This window comes from Phaenicophaeus curvirostris, chromosome 14 (genome assembly GCF_032191515.1).
Source record: "Phaenicophaeus curvirostris isolate KB17595 chromosome 14, BPBGC_Pcur_1.0, whole genome shotgun sequence".
In the NCBI taxonomy this organism is placed as follows: domain Eukaryota; kingdom Metazoa; phylum Chordata; class Aves; order Cuculiformes; family Cuculidae; genus Phaenicophaeus; species Phaenicophaeus curvirostris.
Window position 1 is genome coordinate 11,621,769 of NC_091405.1, and position 14,218 is coordinate 11,635,986.

General features: G+C 54.6%; 2 protein-coding genes across 3 annotated transcripts; one reads left to right on the forward strand and one right to left on the reverse strand.

Annotated features, from left to right (window-relative positions):
- The first annotated feature begins 1,111 nt into the window (after positions 1-1,111).
- LOC138726572 (uromodulin-like) lies at positions 1,112-7,354 on the forward strand. 2 transcript variants are annotated; one of them, XM_069868467.1, is made up of 9 exons: positions 1,112-1,307; positions 2,185-2,251; positions 2,769-2,936; positions 3,735-3,940; positions 4,532-4,692; positions 5,227-5,472; positions 5,879-6,038; positions 6,445-6,586; positions 7,240-7,354. In XM_069868467.1, the coding sequence occupies exons 1-9, from the start codon at positions 1,158-1,160 to the stop codon at positions 7,338-7,340; spliced, it is 1,401 nt and encodes a 466-aa protein (XP_069724568.1). In that variant the 5' UTR covers positions 1,112-1,157; the 3' UTR covers positions 7,341-7,354. The 2 variants fall into 2 exon arrangements, with proteins under 2 accessions (XP_069724568.1, XP_069724567.1); XM_069868466.1 differs by having other exon boundaries at positions 1,115-1,307; positions 6,442-6,586.
- A 422-nt stretch (positions 7,355-7,776) lies between these two features.
- Positions 7,777-14,146, reverse strand: ADGRG3 (adhesion G protein-coupled receptor G3). Its single transcript, XM_069868455.1, has 13 exons — positions 13,439-14,146; positions 12,995-13,024; positions 12,747-12,906; positions 12,546-12,663; positions 11,816-11,956; positions 11,613-11,735; positions 11,494-11,533; positions 11,309-11,409; positions 10,723-10,835; positions 10,289-10,572; positions 9,665-9,758; positions 8,938-9,224; positions 7,777-8,589 (listed from the first exon to the last, which is right to left on the reverse strand). The coding sequence occupies exons 1-13, from the start codon at positions 13,482-13,484 to the stop codon at positions 8,474-8,476; spliced, it is 1,653 nt and encodes a 550-aa protein (XP_069724556.1). The 5' UTR covers positions 13,485-14,146; the 3' UTR covers positions 7,777-8,473.
- Positions 14,147-14,218: the final 72 nt, after the last annotated feature.

Below are 14,218 nucleotides of genomic sequence, written 5' to 3' on the forward strand. Positions count from 1 at the left end.
CTCTGCCTCCCTCTCACCTCTCCTGGACCCCCTTCCCCTCTGCTCCCCCCACTTTTACCCCCTCCGGCCAGAGGGTTTTGAGGTGAAATGAGGGGGAAGTAGTGAAACTTAGCAAGCCAGGATGGCTGCCACCAGCCCCTGCAGACCACAAGGCTGCTCCTAAACTCACCACTTTCACTTTCTTGAAAATACCAGCGCAAACACCCTCTGCTCCCCATTCCTTACAGAATCATAGAATGGTTTGAGTCCAAAGGGACATTAAAACCCATCCAGCTGCAATCCCCCTGTCATGGGCAGGGACACCTTCCACTAGGTCAGGCTGTTCCAAGCCCCACCAGACCTAGCCTTGAACACCTCCAGGATGCTGCGTGTTCCATCTTTTTAATCTTTTTCTTTCGTTGCTTTTCTAAGCCTGTGAGCTTTGCTGCCTTTGCATCCCTAAGCAAGTCCAGGCAAGCATCTGTGCTTTTAATTACTTCGTAAAAATACAGAATGGAAAGAAAGCAAAGGTTCTCCCTCAAAAGCTGGCAGCAGGGAATGGCAGGAGACCTTTCTTTTTGCTTTTCTTGGGGTTTGTTTTTTTTTTTACCTTAATTGGTGGTTCATTAGGCTGTAAGCAGGATCAGGTGTTGAACAATTTTGTTTTCTGGTTCTCCTTGTCACTTGGGAGAAAAAAGGGATGACTGCAAGCTCACATTTGCTGCTATGTTGCGGTGACAGCAGCAATTAAAGCTCTGCGGATGCACAGGGTATTAATGCTGCTTACTGTTCCCCAAACAAAGCATGGTAGGACCAAGCGTCCATCCCTCCACCTCCCACCAGTACTTCTCACCAGATCTTGGATGTCAGAAATCATTAAAAAACCAGCCAAAGCAAAAGCACATTGTGGTTGCGAAACCACGTGTATTCAGTACACCCAGCTATCTGGCCTTCTCATATCATATCTGTTGTTACTGCTGCGTCAAAAGCAGGTACCACAAAAACAGTCGGATGCACAAACCCCCAAATTCCTGAGGATTTTGCAGATACTCTCCCTGTTTGGGATCCCATCAGGGCCACAAATTAGGTCAGCATTCATGAGCCGGGTAATCGGAAGGGTTGCCCGTACTGGAGGATGGAGTTCTGCAGAGCCCTTTCCTCCCCGGCCACTCTGAAGGATGCTCAGCTGGCTCTTGTGCAATCGGGACGCAGGGTGCTTGCGTGGGGTGAAGAAGCTGCCAGCAGGCAATATAAGGCACGCAGCGGGGAGCACGAGAGCACCCGGGGCAGCGGTGGGTAGAGGAGCATCACCGAGTGGCCAGGCGATGGTAAGTGGGGTGAGAACCAGGTGAGTTCTTAACGCTGGTGGGATGTCTCAGGACTGCTGCAGTAAGAATGAAGCGGAGCAGGGAATAAACCCTTGTCTAGAGGTCTGGTGGTCACAGGCGCTCAGGGTCAGGCAGAGGCAGCACGGGACATGCTGCCAGATCAGAGCAGAGTGTTAGGCTTGCCCTGCTCTCAGTACAGCCCCAGGGCAGACGGGTAGCAGAGAATCACTCCAGTCGCTGACCCCAGCCATCTCATAGCCACATCTCTGACTGAAAATTCCAGTATCCAGGGCTCATCCAGCACCGTGCCTCTAATTTCCCTAAATAAATCCATTATCTGTACTAATGGAGGAAATCGACTTAATCTGTGGCTTTGTGGCATTGATTTTAGTTCTGCTAAAGGCTTTGGGTTTTTTTTTTATCCTGTTGTCTCCTTGTTATGGATATGGGTTACTGGAAAAGCAAGAACCCTTTTGCAAATCCTATGTCTTCAAAAGAACTGTAATGGAAAAAAAGGAGTTTCCTTTCCTCTTTGGGAGCCTGGAATGATGCCTCAGCTGTGTGGTTTTACTCAAAGTGCCAGCACATCCCTGCAGGTCCAAGGTCTTGTTTTTTCCACCCCTTCTTTCTGGAATACCTACCTACCTGCATTCAGGACAGCATATGGCCCTCGTATTAGGTTGAGGGGAAAGCGTTGCTGATCTGGCCCTTTGGGATAGGAAACAACTTTGTGCCATTGAACCCAGAGCCTCCAGAGAAAATACGGTACAGAAATATCACACCCATGCTTGAGGATTGGTTCTTTCTGAACGACTGCAAACATCTCCAGCGAGCATGCCAAAACCCCAAATTACCCAGAGCCTGCTTGTTTTTACAGGAAAGGACTGTGAGATGTTTGCTGCTGGTCTCTGCCCTCTGCCTGGCTGGCTGCGACAGCACCAAGAGTGAGTCTCCCTGTACACTGTTCCTGCGGGGTTGCAGGCAGAGAGGTCAAATCCTCACCTGATCTGTGTCTAGGTTCATTCAGGGAATCGCTGAAGGCTACTAATGGGGGACAACAGAGCAGGGCTGAGCTGGGGGGCAGGAACCAGAGTGCAAGAGCTGGCAATATAGGCATAAATCTCAGGCTCTTCATCCCAGCCATGTACAATATTTGACCCACAGAGGTGGGCACAGATGCTGTGTTGTGCCACCATTCTCCTTGCTTGCCGGTGGCAGGCTCCACAGCTCTGATACAGATTGTGACCACGCTAAGAGAGTCTCCTAGGCTCTCAGTTACAACTCCTCAGGCAAGCCGAGGTGGCAGGTTCTTACTGTGATGTGCCTGCTCTGGCTGTAAGTGAGGATCTCAGCCCTTGCAAGCTGGGCAGGACTTCAAATTATGGGGCGAGTTCGCTCATGTCTCTTGTAGGGTGGACGTTCTTGTTGCATTTTAGCTTACTCGCCTTTCCTTTGCTGCAGGTGAGCTGGCAAGCCCACACAGCCCAAGGCAAGGGGTTGCCCTCCGTCTCAAGAGGAGCCCAGATGTCTGCCTGCCAAACCCATGCCAGCATCAGGGGGACTGCCAGGTGGTGGAGGACAGACCAGTTTGCAGCTGCAAACCAGGCTTCACAGGGCCGTTCTGCCAAGGTAGGGCTCAAAATGCTGGTGAGACCTCCCCAGTGTGTGCACGGGCACTAGAGAGAAGTGTGATGGGCACAGTGAGCTGGTGTTACTACTGCTCTTTGCTGCAGGCTCCAGGAGCATGTTCCAGCTCCTGGTTCAGGTGCATGTTCCAGCTCCTGGTTCAGGTGCATTCCCCACCACCACCACCACGTGTTGACTACATGTTGGTACAAGACCTTCTCACAGGCCATTTCCTCCCTCTAAAAAAAACCCTGAATTCCTGTGAGAAGGAAGCCTTGGCTGTCAAGAAGCTGTGCTGTGGTGTAGCTGTGCCAGGGGAGCAGGGCACGCTGCAGAGACCACTGCTGCCTCGCAGTCAGCACAACCACATCCACTCCAGCACAGCTACAGCGAAGGCTCCTTCCAGATGATGGCCAAAAAACCATCTTCCTCATCTGAAAGTGAGGATCATTGTACCTGTTTGATGCTCTTGACAGACTGCAGTGATTCTGTAGATAGCCAGACCCACAACAGCTGCCTTTGATGTCGAAGGCTTAAGGACCATGTCTGTTCAGAGCAGCAGCAGCCATGGACTTGCGCAGGTCGTAGCCAACTAGTAAAAAATGACAGACCCACATTAACATCTGGGCATTCCCAAAGGTTTGGGTTTTGCCCAGTGCCTCTGAAGAACCCTACCAGCAGTCTCCAACAAGGCTGGGATGAGGGTTTGTTGAGCTCAGTGGAGCTGTGCCATTCCAGAGCTGACCTAGGGCTCCTTCAGGCCTCTTCCTTATTGCTATTGCAGATGGCTTTTTCCCTCAGATGTGGTATTGAAGTTGGCCTGTGAGGAAGAGCACATGAAGATGATGGTGAGGAAGGAGGTGTTTGAGCTCTTTAAAATCCCTCAGGAGCTCGTCCACTTGAAGAACCAGGCATGCAAAGTCTCAGAAAGGGAAGAAGAGGGAGAGCTGTTTTTTGCAGCCACTCTCACAGGTGAAAACCACACTGCCTGTGGATCAATAATTCAGGTGAGCATTTAGCAGAAGCTGTCTGCATAGCTCTGAAGCCATGAGAGGAGCAGACATGCTGGGTGGGGACAGAAAGGAGAAGCCCTGGAAGCTTTTCCTTTTATATCTGGGTGCTGTAAAGTTCTTGTTCCCTTTGGAAGGCTTCTCTGGGGGCTGTCAGAAAGCTCTTCTGCCTCTACCAAACCCCTGGTGGTTGCATGACTTGTCTTATTCAGCAGAGCATGGAAGTTTAGCTGTGCTCTTTACTAGCTGATAACAGTCCTCAGATTTCTGGCAGCAAACTCCGAGCTTTGCAGCCTTGACTAAGGTCCTTGGTCCCTCACTTGATTCCTGGGTCAGGGAGGGTGCAGGGGAAGTGGTGCTCCAGCTCTGCACTGCACAGAAAGACACTCACCCGTGGTCACTATGCTGATTCCTGCTGTCTGGTGATGGTTGCCAGTAGCCCATGGACATGGGGCTTGAGAAAAAAAACAGCAGGCATTCAGGAGATGTGGAGCAGCTCCAGCTGAGTTGTGCCGTCGGAACTGGAGCTTGGAGCTGTGTGTATGAACTTAGGCATGGTCTGGAGGCTTGCTTTCTTTGTCATTCCAGCAAAACAGCTCCCACGTGTCCTATGTCAACGTCATTGAGTCGGAGCAGGAAGCACACGGGGGTGTGATCTCCCGGAGTTTTCAGCTGGAGGTGCATTTCTCCTGCATCTATGCTTACGAGCAGGTGGTGAAGCTGCCCTTTGCTCTTACTGCTGCTGGCAAGTGAGTGGTCACTCTTCACCTTGCTGCTGACTTAGTATTTGTGAGCTTGCAGAAAAATTGATGCCTTCAATGAGGGTCTGGGGAGCCACTAGAGCAATGCCGCATCAGGCTGCCTTCTTTTCTCTTCCCAACATACTTCTTCAACACAAGGTCTGGGGCTCTGACAGAGCCAAAGAAGCTCACGTACAAGCTTAACTTTCTCTGGTCCTTACTGCTTGAAACAAGCCAGCCAAAAAAATAAAGGGTGAGAATGGGAAGATGCACCCACCAGACCCCTGTGGGAGTGCAAGTTAGGACTCCCTGGGTTGCCTTTTCACATGCCTCACTGGCCAGATGGTCAGTGGGAACCCCTGGAGCTCCTTGCCTCTGGCCACACATGGTGCAGACATACCAGCCAGAAGGCAGCTTGGGGCCTGGCTCTCATAAGGCTTCCAACCAGAAGCAGAGTCAGTGCACCTGAACCAGAGTCCTGGCTTGTGCTACATCCTTCCTGCCTTCTTGTTCTGCTTGTGAGCTCTTCTCCTCTCCTCTCAGGCTGGTGCAGTTTGTGGTCAGAGAAGGACACTTCAATGTCAGCATGAGACTGTACAAGACACCCGACTACCTCCAGCCCTACCACCTACCAAACACGGCCATCCCTATCACAGACACACTTTATGTCCTGCTGAAGATAGAAGGACAGCACCAGCTCAAGTACTTCCTGCTGAGCGTCGAAGACTGCTGGGCCACACCAAGCGCTGATCCCTACCAGGATGTGAGGCACCAGCTCATTGAGAAGGGGTGAGTAAAGAGCCCCTAGCACATCTGGTCTCCTTGAACTATGAGGATGACTGAGTCTCTTTGCAGGGTGCTAAGGATGGGTTACTGAGAGGGAGCAATGAGCAATGACACCATTACAGGTGAAACCTATGGTGGACACCATCACTGAATGGGTGTACCTGCCCCATAGGTGAGCCCCCTAACTGAGCCCTTATCCTGACCCTGCTCTGCTGCCAATAGTGCTGCCTCCCCTTAAGCTGGACACAGTGCAGAGCGCCAAGGGAAGGCATCCCTACCAGCACAGAGACAGATATAGTCCTGTTTAGCAAAGCCTGGGGGTCTGCACCCAGTCCCTCTGTGCTCTGGTGTCCCAGGCTGGGATGCTCCCCGTCACTTGCCTCTTACTGACTTCACTGTTGTGTCCCAGATGCCCTCACGATGAGACAGTGACATACCTGAATGCCATCGGAGAGAGCACCACTGCCAAGTTCAGCTTCCAGATGTTTCGGTTTGTTGCTTACTCTGAGGTGTTCCTGCACTGTCGAGTCCGGCTCTGTCTCCCTGACGGCCCAGAGCCCTGTGCCAAGGTAAGCGCTCCCAGTGCTCTGCACTGCACCCTGGCTGGGCAGGGGGACCCCCCTTCCCTTGACCTGCTGTTTGGAGGAGGGTCTGCTCTGGCTTTGGGTACCTCAGCACACCCCAGTACCTTGAACAAAAGGCACAAGGGCTTGAACCTACCAGAGAGCTCTCTTCTTTCTGTCCATTGGATGTTTGCAGGAGCAGAGGCTTATGCTAGAACCTGGGGAGGAGCAGGCTAAGGTCCTTCAGGAACCAGCTCCCCTCATGCTCTGGGGTCTTGTCTGCTCCTGGGCTGCAGTTCCAGCTGTGCCCGTGCCAGGAGGAAACCACCAGGACAGCTCCTGCCCCCCGCAAAGTGAGCTTCTCCCCTGCCTTCTGGTCCCATCACCATTCCCTTGGCTTTGTTCACAGCAGTGCCCCAGGCCCTGGAGGAAGAAACGGGCGCTGGTGGATGACTACAACAAGATTGTCTCCTATGGTCCCATCCATCTGCTGGCTGCTCCTTCCTTGGACGCAGAGACCCGCCATTCTGGGACTGACCAACAGGCCCTGGAGGGTAAGTACGGCCCTCCGGGAAGGGCAGGAGGAGCTCACAGACCTTTGCAACTGTCTAGTCAGTGCCAGGTTATTAAAAAGAGCTGCTAAAATCCCTGCCTTGCACAGCAATCTGAGGTCCTTCAAGTGTCATGGCCATGCACAGCATGTTCCAGAAGCCAAACCAGCACAGAGAGGTTAGCTCTGCGTGAGCAGCTCCGTACCAGGCACAAGTCAGGCTGAGCAGGGGACTTAGGTGGGAAGGGACCTGGAGACAGAAGGCTGTTGGTGCAGCACCCCAAGCCTGGGGTTTCACAACGCTGCCTCTGCATCAACCCAGCAAGGCGAGCTCCTTCTGAGCACCAAGATCAATCCAGAAGATCCAAGGAGGGCCAGGACCAGGGCTTGGGGCAAGCCCACCTGCAGCATAAGACCAGGCGTGAATTCTGAGCTTAATGGAGCCCCTGGGCGTGGGTGGAGGCCCCAGATAACACCAGCTGGGGTGACCAAGTCCTATTAGTGCCCTCAGGGCCCTGAATTACCCCCAGCTCTGGTGGCTCAATTCAGAGGAGGCGACCTCTCCCAAATCTGCCCCTGGCCAGGAGATGCTGTGCCAGGGCTCAGCACTGGCTTGGGGGACCCATATGTGTAACCAACCTTTCTCCTCTTCAGCAGGACCCAACCCATGGCTCCCTGGTGCCCTCATCCTGCTGTGTGCATTCTCTGTGCTTGTTGTGGCTGCTGCAACCGTCAGCACGAGGTGGCAAAGTGCGTAGAAAACTGCTGTTTCCAAATAAATGTGACAGTATCAGAGGGGCGCTTCCCTGTGCCTTCTGGCGGGGAGGGAGACGATGGTCAGATGCAAACAGTGCTCAAAATATGAGTCATATCAGGGTGTTTGAACTCCCTGTAGAATCCCTAGGACCTTCTCATCCAGAGTCATCCAGGCGTGGGGGGAGATGGAGGTACTCACACTAGACACTTGCCCACCAAAGCTGGACTTGGCGCAGTTCCGTGTTACACAGAAGCTGCATGAACAGAGAAAGGGCTGCTCTCTGTGCACACTCACGTGTGTTTGTACACCTATCCATATGGATTTCTTCCTTCTGAACAACGACAAATCACACGCAAGATTTTTGCCCATCAATACATCCTGAATACAAAGTGAATGATGAACAACATTTTAAGCATCAAAGACTAAACCCACAGTGCTCAGAAAGCTGGTAGAGATTTAATATGAAAACACAGGTAAGGAAAAGACGAGTGTTTTCCCTGCAAGGCAGCTGCGTGTGCATGTTGGGCAGAAGCAGTGTCCTCACACAAATTGTTGTTGGCCCCAGAGGGTGCTTTGCACGAGGGACGTAGAGCAGATTGCTGCCCAAACAGATCAGCCCTGGTCCATTTGGAGAGGCTGTATTGCAAAGAAGCTCTTGGGAGAATCCCCTTTTGCTAATTCCCAGACCTGAACCTCCTGAGTCTGGGCTGGAGCAAGTCAATCCTCCCATCTCCTGCGGCAGGAAAACCCACCGCTGGGCTGGTCCAGCGCCAAAGTCCATCTCAAGTGGAGGATGATGGCTCCACCCCGAGGGCAGGCAGTTCATGGGCTCCCTCCTCACCCCAACAGGAGCTTCTGGGAAAGGGGATCAGAGCATTCAAGACCATGAGGGAGCTGCAGCCTGGAGGGACTTTGGCAGAAGGGTTGTCTCCAGAGCTCCTTCTCCAAGGTAGACCACAAGGAACAGAAGGGCTGAAGCAAAGAGCCCTGCTAAGGTGGATCATGTCAACTGAAGGGTAAACTGAGGCATAGTAAACTGACCCCTTGTCCTCTGTCGGGAAGCTGCATCCATCGGGACTGAAGCTTACTCACAGCAGGTGCACATGCAGGTGGGGAGGTAGGTCTAGCCAGCAGCTAGTCTTGGGAGGCTGTGGTGGTTTTGTCTTGTTTGATGATGTGGGAGAGGGAGCCAGTGGTCTCCTTTGTCTTGGGGTAGTAGAGGGCGAACAGCCAGATGAATATGAAGATTCCTGCAGGGAAAGGAAGTCAGACACTCAGCAGCAGGATATGGTAGGAAGATTCCTGCAGGGAATCATAGAATCATGGAATCACCAGGTTGGAAAAGACCCATTGGATCATTGAGTCCAACCATACCTATCAAACACTAAACCATGCCCCTCAGCACCTCATCCACCTGTGCCTTAAACACGTCCAGGGAAGGTGACTCGACCACCTCCCTGGGCAGCCTGTTCCAGTGCCCAGTGACCCTTTCCATGAAAATTTTTTTCCTAATGTTCAGCCTGAACCTCCCCTGGTGGAGTTTGAGGCCATTCCCTCTCATCCTGTCCTGGAGAGCCCAGCTCAAAGCCAGCTCTGACCTTGGAGAGAGTTGAGGATGGTGAAGAGGTAGAGCGCAGGTGCCGAGGAGGTGCCATAGGTGAGGAATGCCAGAGCCCAGGTGGCTCCCAGCAGGGAGAAGAGCCCCATCGCCACCAGGGCCACCTTCCAGGCCTTGCGGTCCCCCTGCACCACCCCTGTGCCCTGCAGGCAGCAGCTCTTCTGGGCCACCGCCCCAAAGACAGCCGTATTGAAGAGGAAGATGAGGCAGAAGTAGCTGCAATTGGTGATGTAGTGGACCAGGAGATACTTGGAAGTGATCCAGCACCTGAAAAGAGACAATCGCGGTGCCTCCAGTGGCTCTGCTAGCCCTGGCAGCACCCTTGTGAGCTTCCCCGGGGGAAAGTGCTTAGAGATGCAGGGACATCCTTGTGCTGGTGGGGTTTTCCAAGGCAAGGGTGAAGCAGCAGGGACAGTAGTGTAGACCCACTGCCCTCGTGTTGTTCAGCTGGGATGGAGCCTGGGGAAGCTCCAGGTGGACCTCGGATGTCCCTCCATGACCTAGAGTCCTGTGGGTATGACCATGAAGGCTTGGCAGGAGAGGTGGTGGTTACCAGAGCTGTAGAAAGCTGCTCTGTTGTAATCGTAATTAGGGAAGTGGAACAGCAGCATAAATCCAAGCCGGATGGACCCCTCCTCCCCACTGCTGTGATCCTGGGTTACCATTCCCCTTGTTATAGCGGACACCGAAGCCCTGTGGGCACTCACAGGCGGGCTATGACCTGGTGGTCCGCAGTCTGGATATTGTACTCTCCGTAGCTGCCGATGACTCCTGCCACCCCCACCATGAGAGCAGGGAAGCCTGCAAGAACAAGGGAGACCTGTGGAGGAGGCCAGAACAGCAAACAACAGGCAAGGTGGTTGGATTGTGTCTGCATGGCCCTGGACATGTTGTCCTCTGGGAAGATGGAACTTCGGGACACGCTGAGGTCGCACAAGTGCCAGGGGCACAATGGTTGCTGCTGGGACACGACGTGGATGGGTAAGGACAGTGCTGAGCAGCAGGGCTCGAGTTGTCCCCTAACCTCTCTGAAGGATCATCTGCTCTGATGCCCCCCAAAGTGCCCATGGAGGGCTGGCAACAGGAGAATGAAGACCCTGGGTGAGCAGAAGGCTGTTCCCCAGTGGGGTGGAGGGTGCCTGGGGATGGCACCCTGAATTTGCTGCACTGAGCCCTTATAAGAGACTCCCTGGCCCTGACCACAGCATTTGGAAGAGCTGTGGGCAGGACAGGGGCTTGCTCACTCTCTGCCCATCACAGCATCACACTGTTCCCCCTCTGCTTGTAACCGATTGTCCTCCCCTACCCCAGCTCCCGCTGGTGGTGCTCACCCCAGCCGACCAGGCACAACTTCATCAAGTAGTGGTGGATGTAGGTGCCGAGGACCTTGACAAAGAGGAGGTAGAGGTGACAGCCCTCCAGTGCCATCCAGGTGAAGCAGCAGAGCAGGCAGTAGTGGGTGAACCCCCCCAGGACCTTGCAAGTCCCTGGCTGGGTCCCACCAGAGATTCCACTGTTGAGCAGGAAAGCCACATTGAGGAGGAGCAGGCTCCCTACAAGGTTCATATGCAGGCCCAGGTTGGTGCGAAGGGTCTCCTCAATCCTGAACCTGCACCTGAGCATCCCCAGAGAAAGCAGAAAAGGTGGGGGTCACAGCTGAGCAGGACCCCGTGCTGTATTGAAGCAGGTTCAAGCAGAGGCACTGGAATTGCCCCATCTCTCTCCCAGCCTGACAAGTCCCCAGGGAACTGCTGGCACATCCTACCTTAAGAAGATGCAGAAGGCAATGGTGAACACTGAGAAAGCCACAGCTACAACACAGCCAGCAGTGGCAACAGCCATCAGGGCTTGTGCCATGGACTCATCCAGGGTTGGGTTCTGCTGAACACATGCATGTTGGGTTAGACAGGCTTTGGACCAAGCTAGAAAACCCAACTGCAGCTACCAGTGCCACAGGGCTGATAACCCTGGTGGGCTGCAGCCAGGACCTTGTGCAAGCCCCTGGTTTGTCCCTCTAGAAGTTCTTTGGTGGGAGCAGGCCGGCAGTAGCTCAGATTAAATGCTCCCTTGGGGTGGGGTGAGGGATGAGTGAAGGCTATGGGGGACCACCACGAGAACCCTTGTGGGAGCCTCCACCAGGAAACGGGACCCTAAGCCTTGCTTGCTCCAGAGCCTGCACTAGGCTGCTCCCCTCCTGAGCCAGGGCTGGGCTTGGTTTTGGGACCTGGGCTTGCCTGGGAGCAGCCATAACTGTCTCTCTGTGGCTACTGGTGACACTCAAGGGGCCACCAAGTTAGGACAAGCACTGCAGCCAGGGTACGAGCAGGAGCTGTGGGGAGTGGGATTGTCACCAGGAGAAGGGTGAAGAAGGTGAGATGGTCGCAGGAGCAGACTGTCCCATTGTCCCCAGGCCATGTGACACATCCGCTGCTGCTCCAGCCTCCTGCCTGCCCTGCAACATGTATGGGGTGATGGCCGTGAGCACCAGGCACAGGATCTGCCCCTGCCCTCCACACAGTCCCACCAAGGACCATACCTTTGCTGAGATCCCAGAAGACACACTGCGGGGTGATGCCCTGCAAGAGGGGAGAGCAGCATCAGCAGACACCTTGGTGAGGAGTGCTGGAGGTGAGATGGAGGGAAGACATGCCTTACATAGGGCAGCTGCCTGTGGGTAAAGGTGAGCTTCAAGGGGTCCTGAAGCCCAGAGATGCTTGTCTCTCCCACCGTGATGCCCACCACGGTGTTATCCAGGACCTGTCCCATCTGATTGACCTCCTGTGGGGGGCAAGGCTGCCTGAGCCCAGCTGGCAGGTAGTGAGTGCTGGCAGCTGGAGGGATGCTGACAATGCTTATACCTCGAACATGCCAAGCTGCTGGATGTTGAGAACTGTCACCACCACACGTGCCGTCCAGCTGCTCAGGGAGCGGAATATCTCCTTGGGCAGCTGAATTTTGCCTGTTTCCCCCTTCTCAGTCATGTTCAGCAACCTGGGACCCTGCAGCAGAGAACAGTGTCAGCAAACAGTCCCCCTACCAATGTCACCTCTCTGCTCGAGATCCACCTTGCTCCAGGCACAAATTCAGCTCTGCCAAGGTGAGTTTTGTTCAGCAACATCAGCAAAAGCCCCAAGGGCAGAAGGGACGTACCTCATCCCAGCACCCAGCAGTGAAGGGGCAGAGATGGAAGCAGCTTCCAACACACTCTCACCCCATGGAACATGGTCGCCTGGGACAACCAGAGAGTGAAAGAGGCTGGGGATAGGCAGGGAGGTATAAGGTCCCATACAGAATCATAGAATCATCAGGTTGGAAAAGACCCATTGGATCATCAAGTCTAACCATATACTGTTTGTCCTCCTCCTCCTGCTCCTTGGACCACCCTACCTGCTGCTGGGACAGTTCCTCTGGGAGGGCTCTTCCCTCCCAAACACTATTTCATGTGACCCCTTGCCAAGGGATGCTAAATTTGATGTGGGTCCGTCAGGCAGCCATGGAGTAGGGTGGAGGAAGAGCATGGCACAGTAAGCCAAGCCTCAGGGAATGCTCTGGAGGACTTTCTGAGCAAGGGAGCAGAATGCATCTCACCTCCGTGGGGGAAAAGGCGATGAGGACATCATGGCTGACAGCCCTGCTGACATTCAGGAGTAGCATCTTCAGCCCAGCCAGTCCACTATGCAGCGCTGGCCCCACCGACTGCAGCAGCCTGCAAGGCACGAGGGCTGTGGGACTGAGAAATATGGGGGGGCTGAGCCCCCAGACCCCACCACAGCCACGTCTGCACACTACCTGAGCCAGCGCTCCCGCAGACAGGCACAAGCAGAGCTGCCGTCGTGCTTCAGCTCTGGGCATTGGCGGGACAAGTTGAGGCTGGGGATCCCATTGTCTGTCTCCTCTGTCTCCACCGTCATGTTGCAGCACCAGTGGTGCCTGTCACCTCGCGCCAGGGCTGGGGACGAGGGCAGCAGGCTGACCACGGGGTGCCACGGTACCGGGTGGGCACTGGGGCTGAGGGCAGGGGTGGAGGGGGCACTCACCGGCACAGCTCTCCTGTCCCCTGGCAGAGTCTGGAAGAGCGCGTGGGGAAATGGAAAACCCCAAGATGTAGGGTCAGCCCTTCCCCTATCCACAGTATCTGGCAGCTGCCAGGTTCAAAAGGAGCAATCCTACAGTTACATGGGCTTCAAAAAGCAACTGCGCAGCCATGAGGGCTGGTGAAGGCAAAGCCACCATGCCCGCGTTGACATGTCACCACCTCCAGCCCCCCAGGGTGGCTCTCTGAAGTGGCCCTGGGCTGCTGCTGTTTTAAAATAGCCCCCAGCAGGAACTGCCCTCCCCAAGTCAACTCACCTGGATATATTTTGGCGTGTAACCCCACCACAGTCTTTAGGTCAACATTTTCCCATGGGAAAGCCTTCCCCCTCAAGCCCATGCACCCCGCCACACCAGGAGTGCCTCTCTTGCCCTCACTCACCACTCACCGGGCAGCACCAGGTGCAGCAGCACAGCACCCAGGAGCAGGTTCATGGTGCTTTGCAGTGTCTCCCTTAACACCCCTGGCTGTCCCACGGTGTTCTGCTCCTCCCTGGGCTCTCTTGGAACGTGCAGCTGCTCCTGAGGCAACAGCTCATTTCCCTTCTGCAAACGCCTCACACCTTCCTGTGGGTTGGCAGGACCTCCTGCCCCAGCTCGCAGTAACAGCAATAACAGTCAGAGCCGTGTCATTTCCCCCTTGGTCACTTCCCCCATCTGACTTGGGGCTTTTTCCTTTCTCTTTCTGCCCCTCACCCTGACAAATCCTTGGTCGATGGCCCCCACTGGTCCAGTAATGTGTTGGAGCATCCCTCTCCCAAACCGAGCACGTCACTGAGCAGTGCTGCAAAAGACACCAGGGATGAAATATCCCCTTCACAGGAGCTGGGTGGGAGGGGATGAGCTGCAAGTGGAGCATTGTTCAGAAGGGGAACTGGTGGGATGGGAGATACAGTCCTCGCAAGTGGCACAGCCAAGAAAGCCATGCTCTGCCTGGCCCCACAGCCACCAAAGCAGGCGATTCCCATCCTGCAAAGTCTCCCTCTCTGGATTCCTGTTCTCCGTTGGCCTTCTTTGCTGGGTACTGAGACTGCAGCAGTTTCCCAAGCCATGGCATCTCCTCCCATCACCCTGATCCCAAGGCAGCGAGCTGCCAGTGCTCTGCCAAGAGCAATGTCACTGATCCCAGCTCAGCAGAATCCTATGAGATGAAACACCAGGTCCTGCCC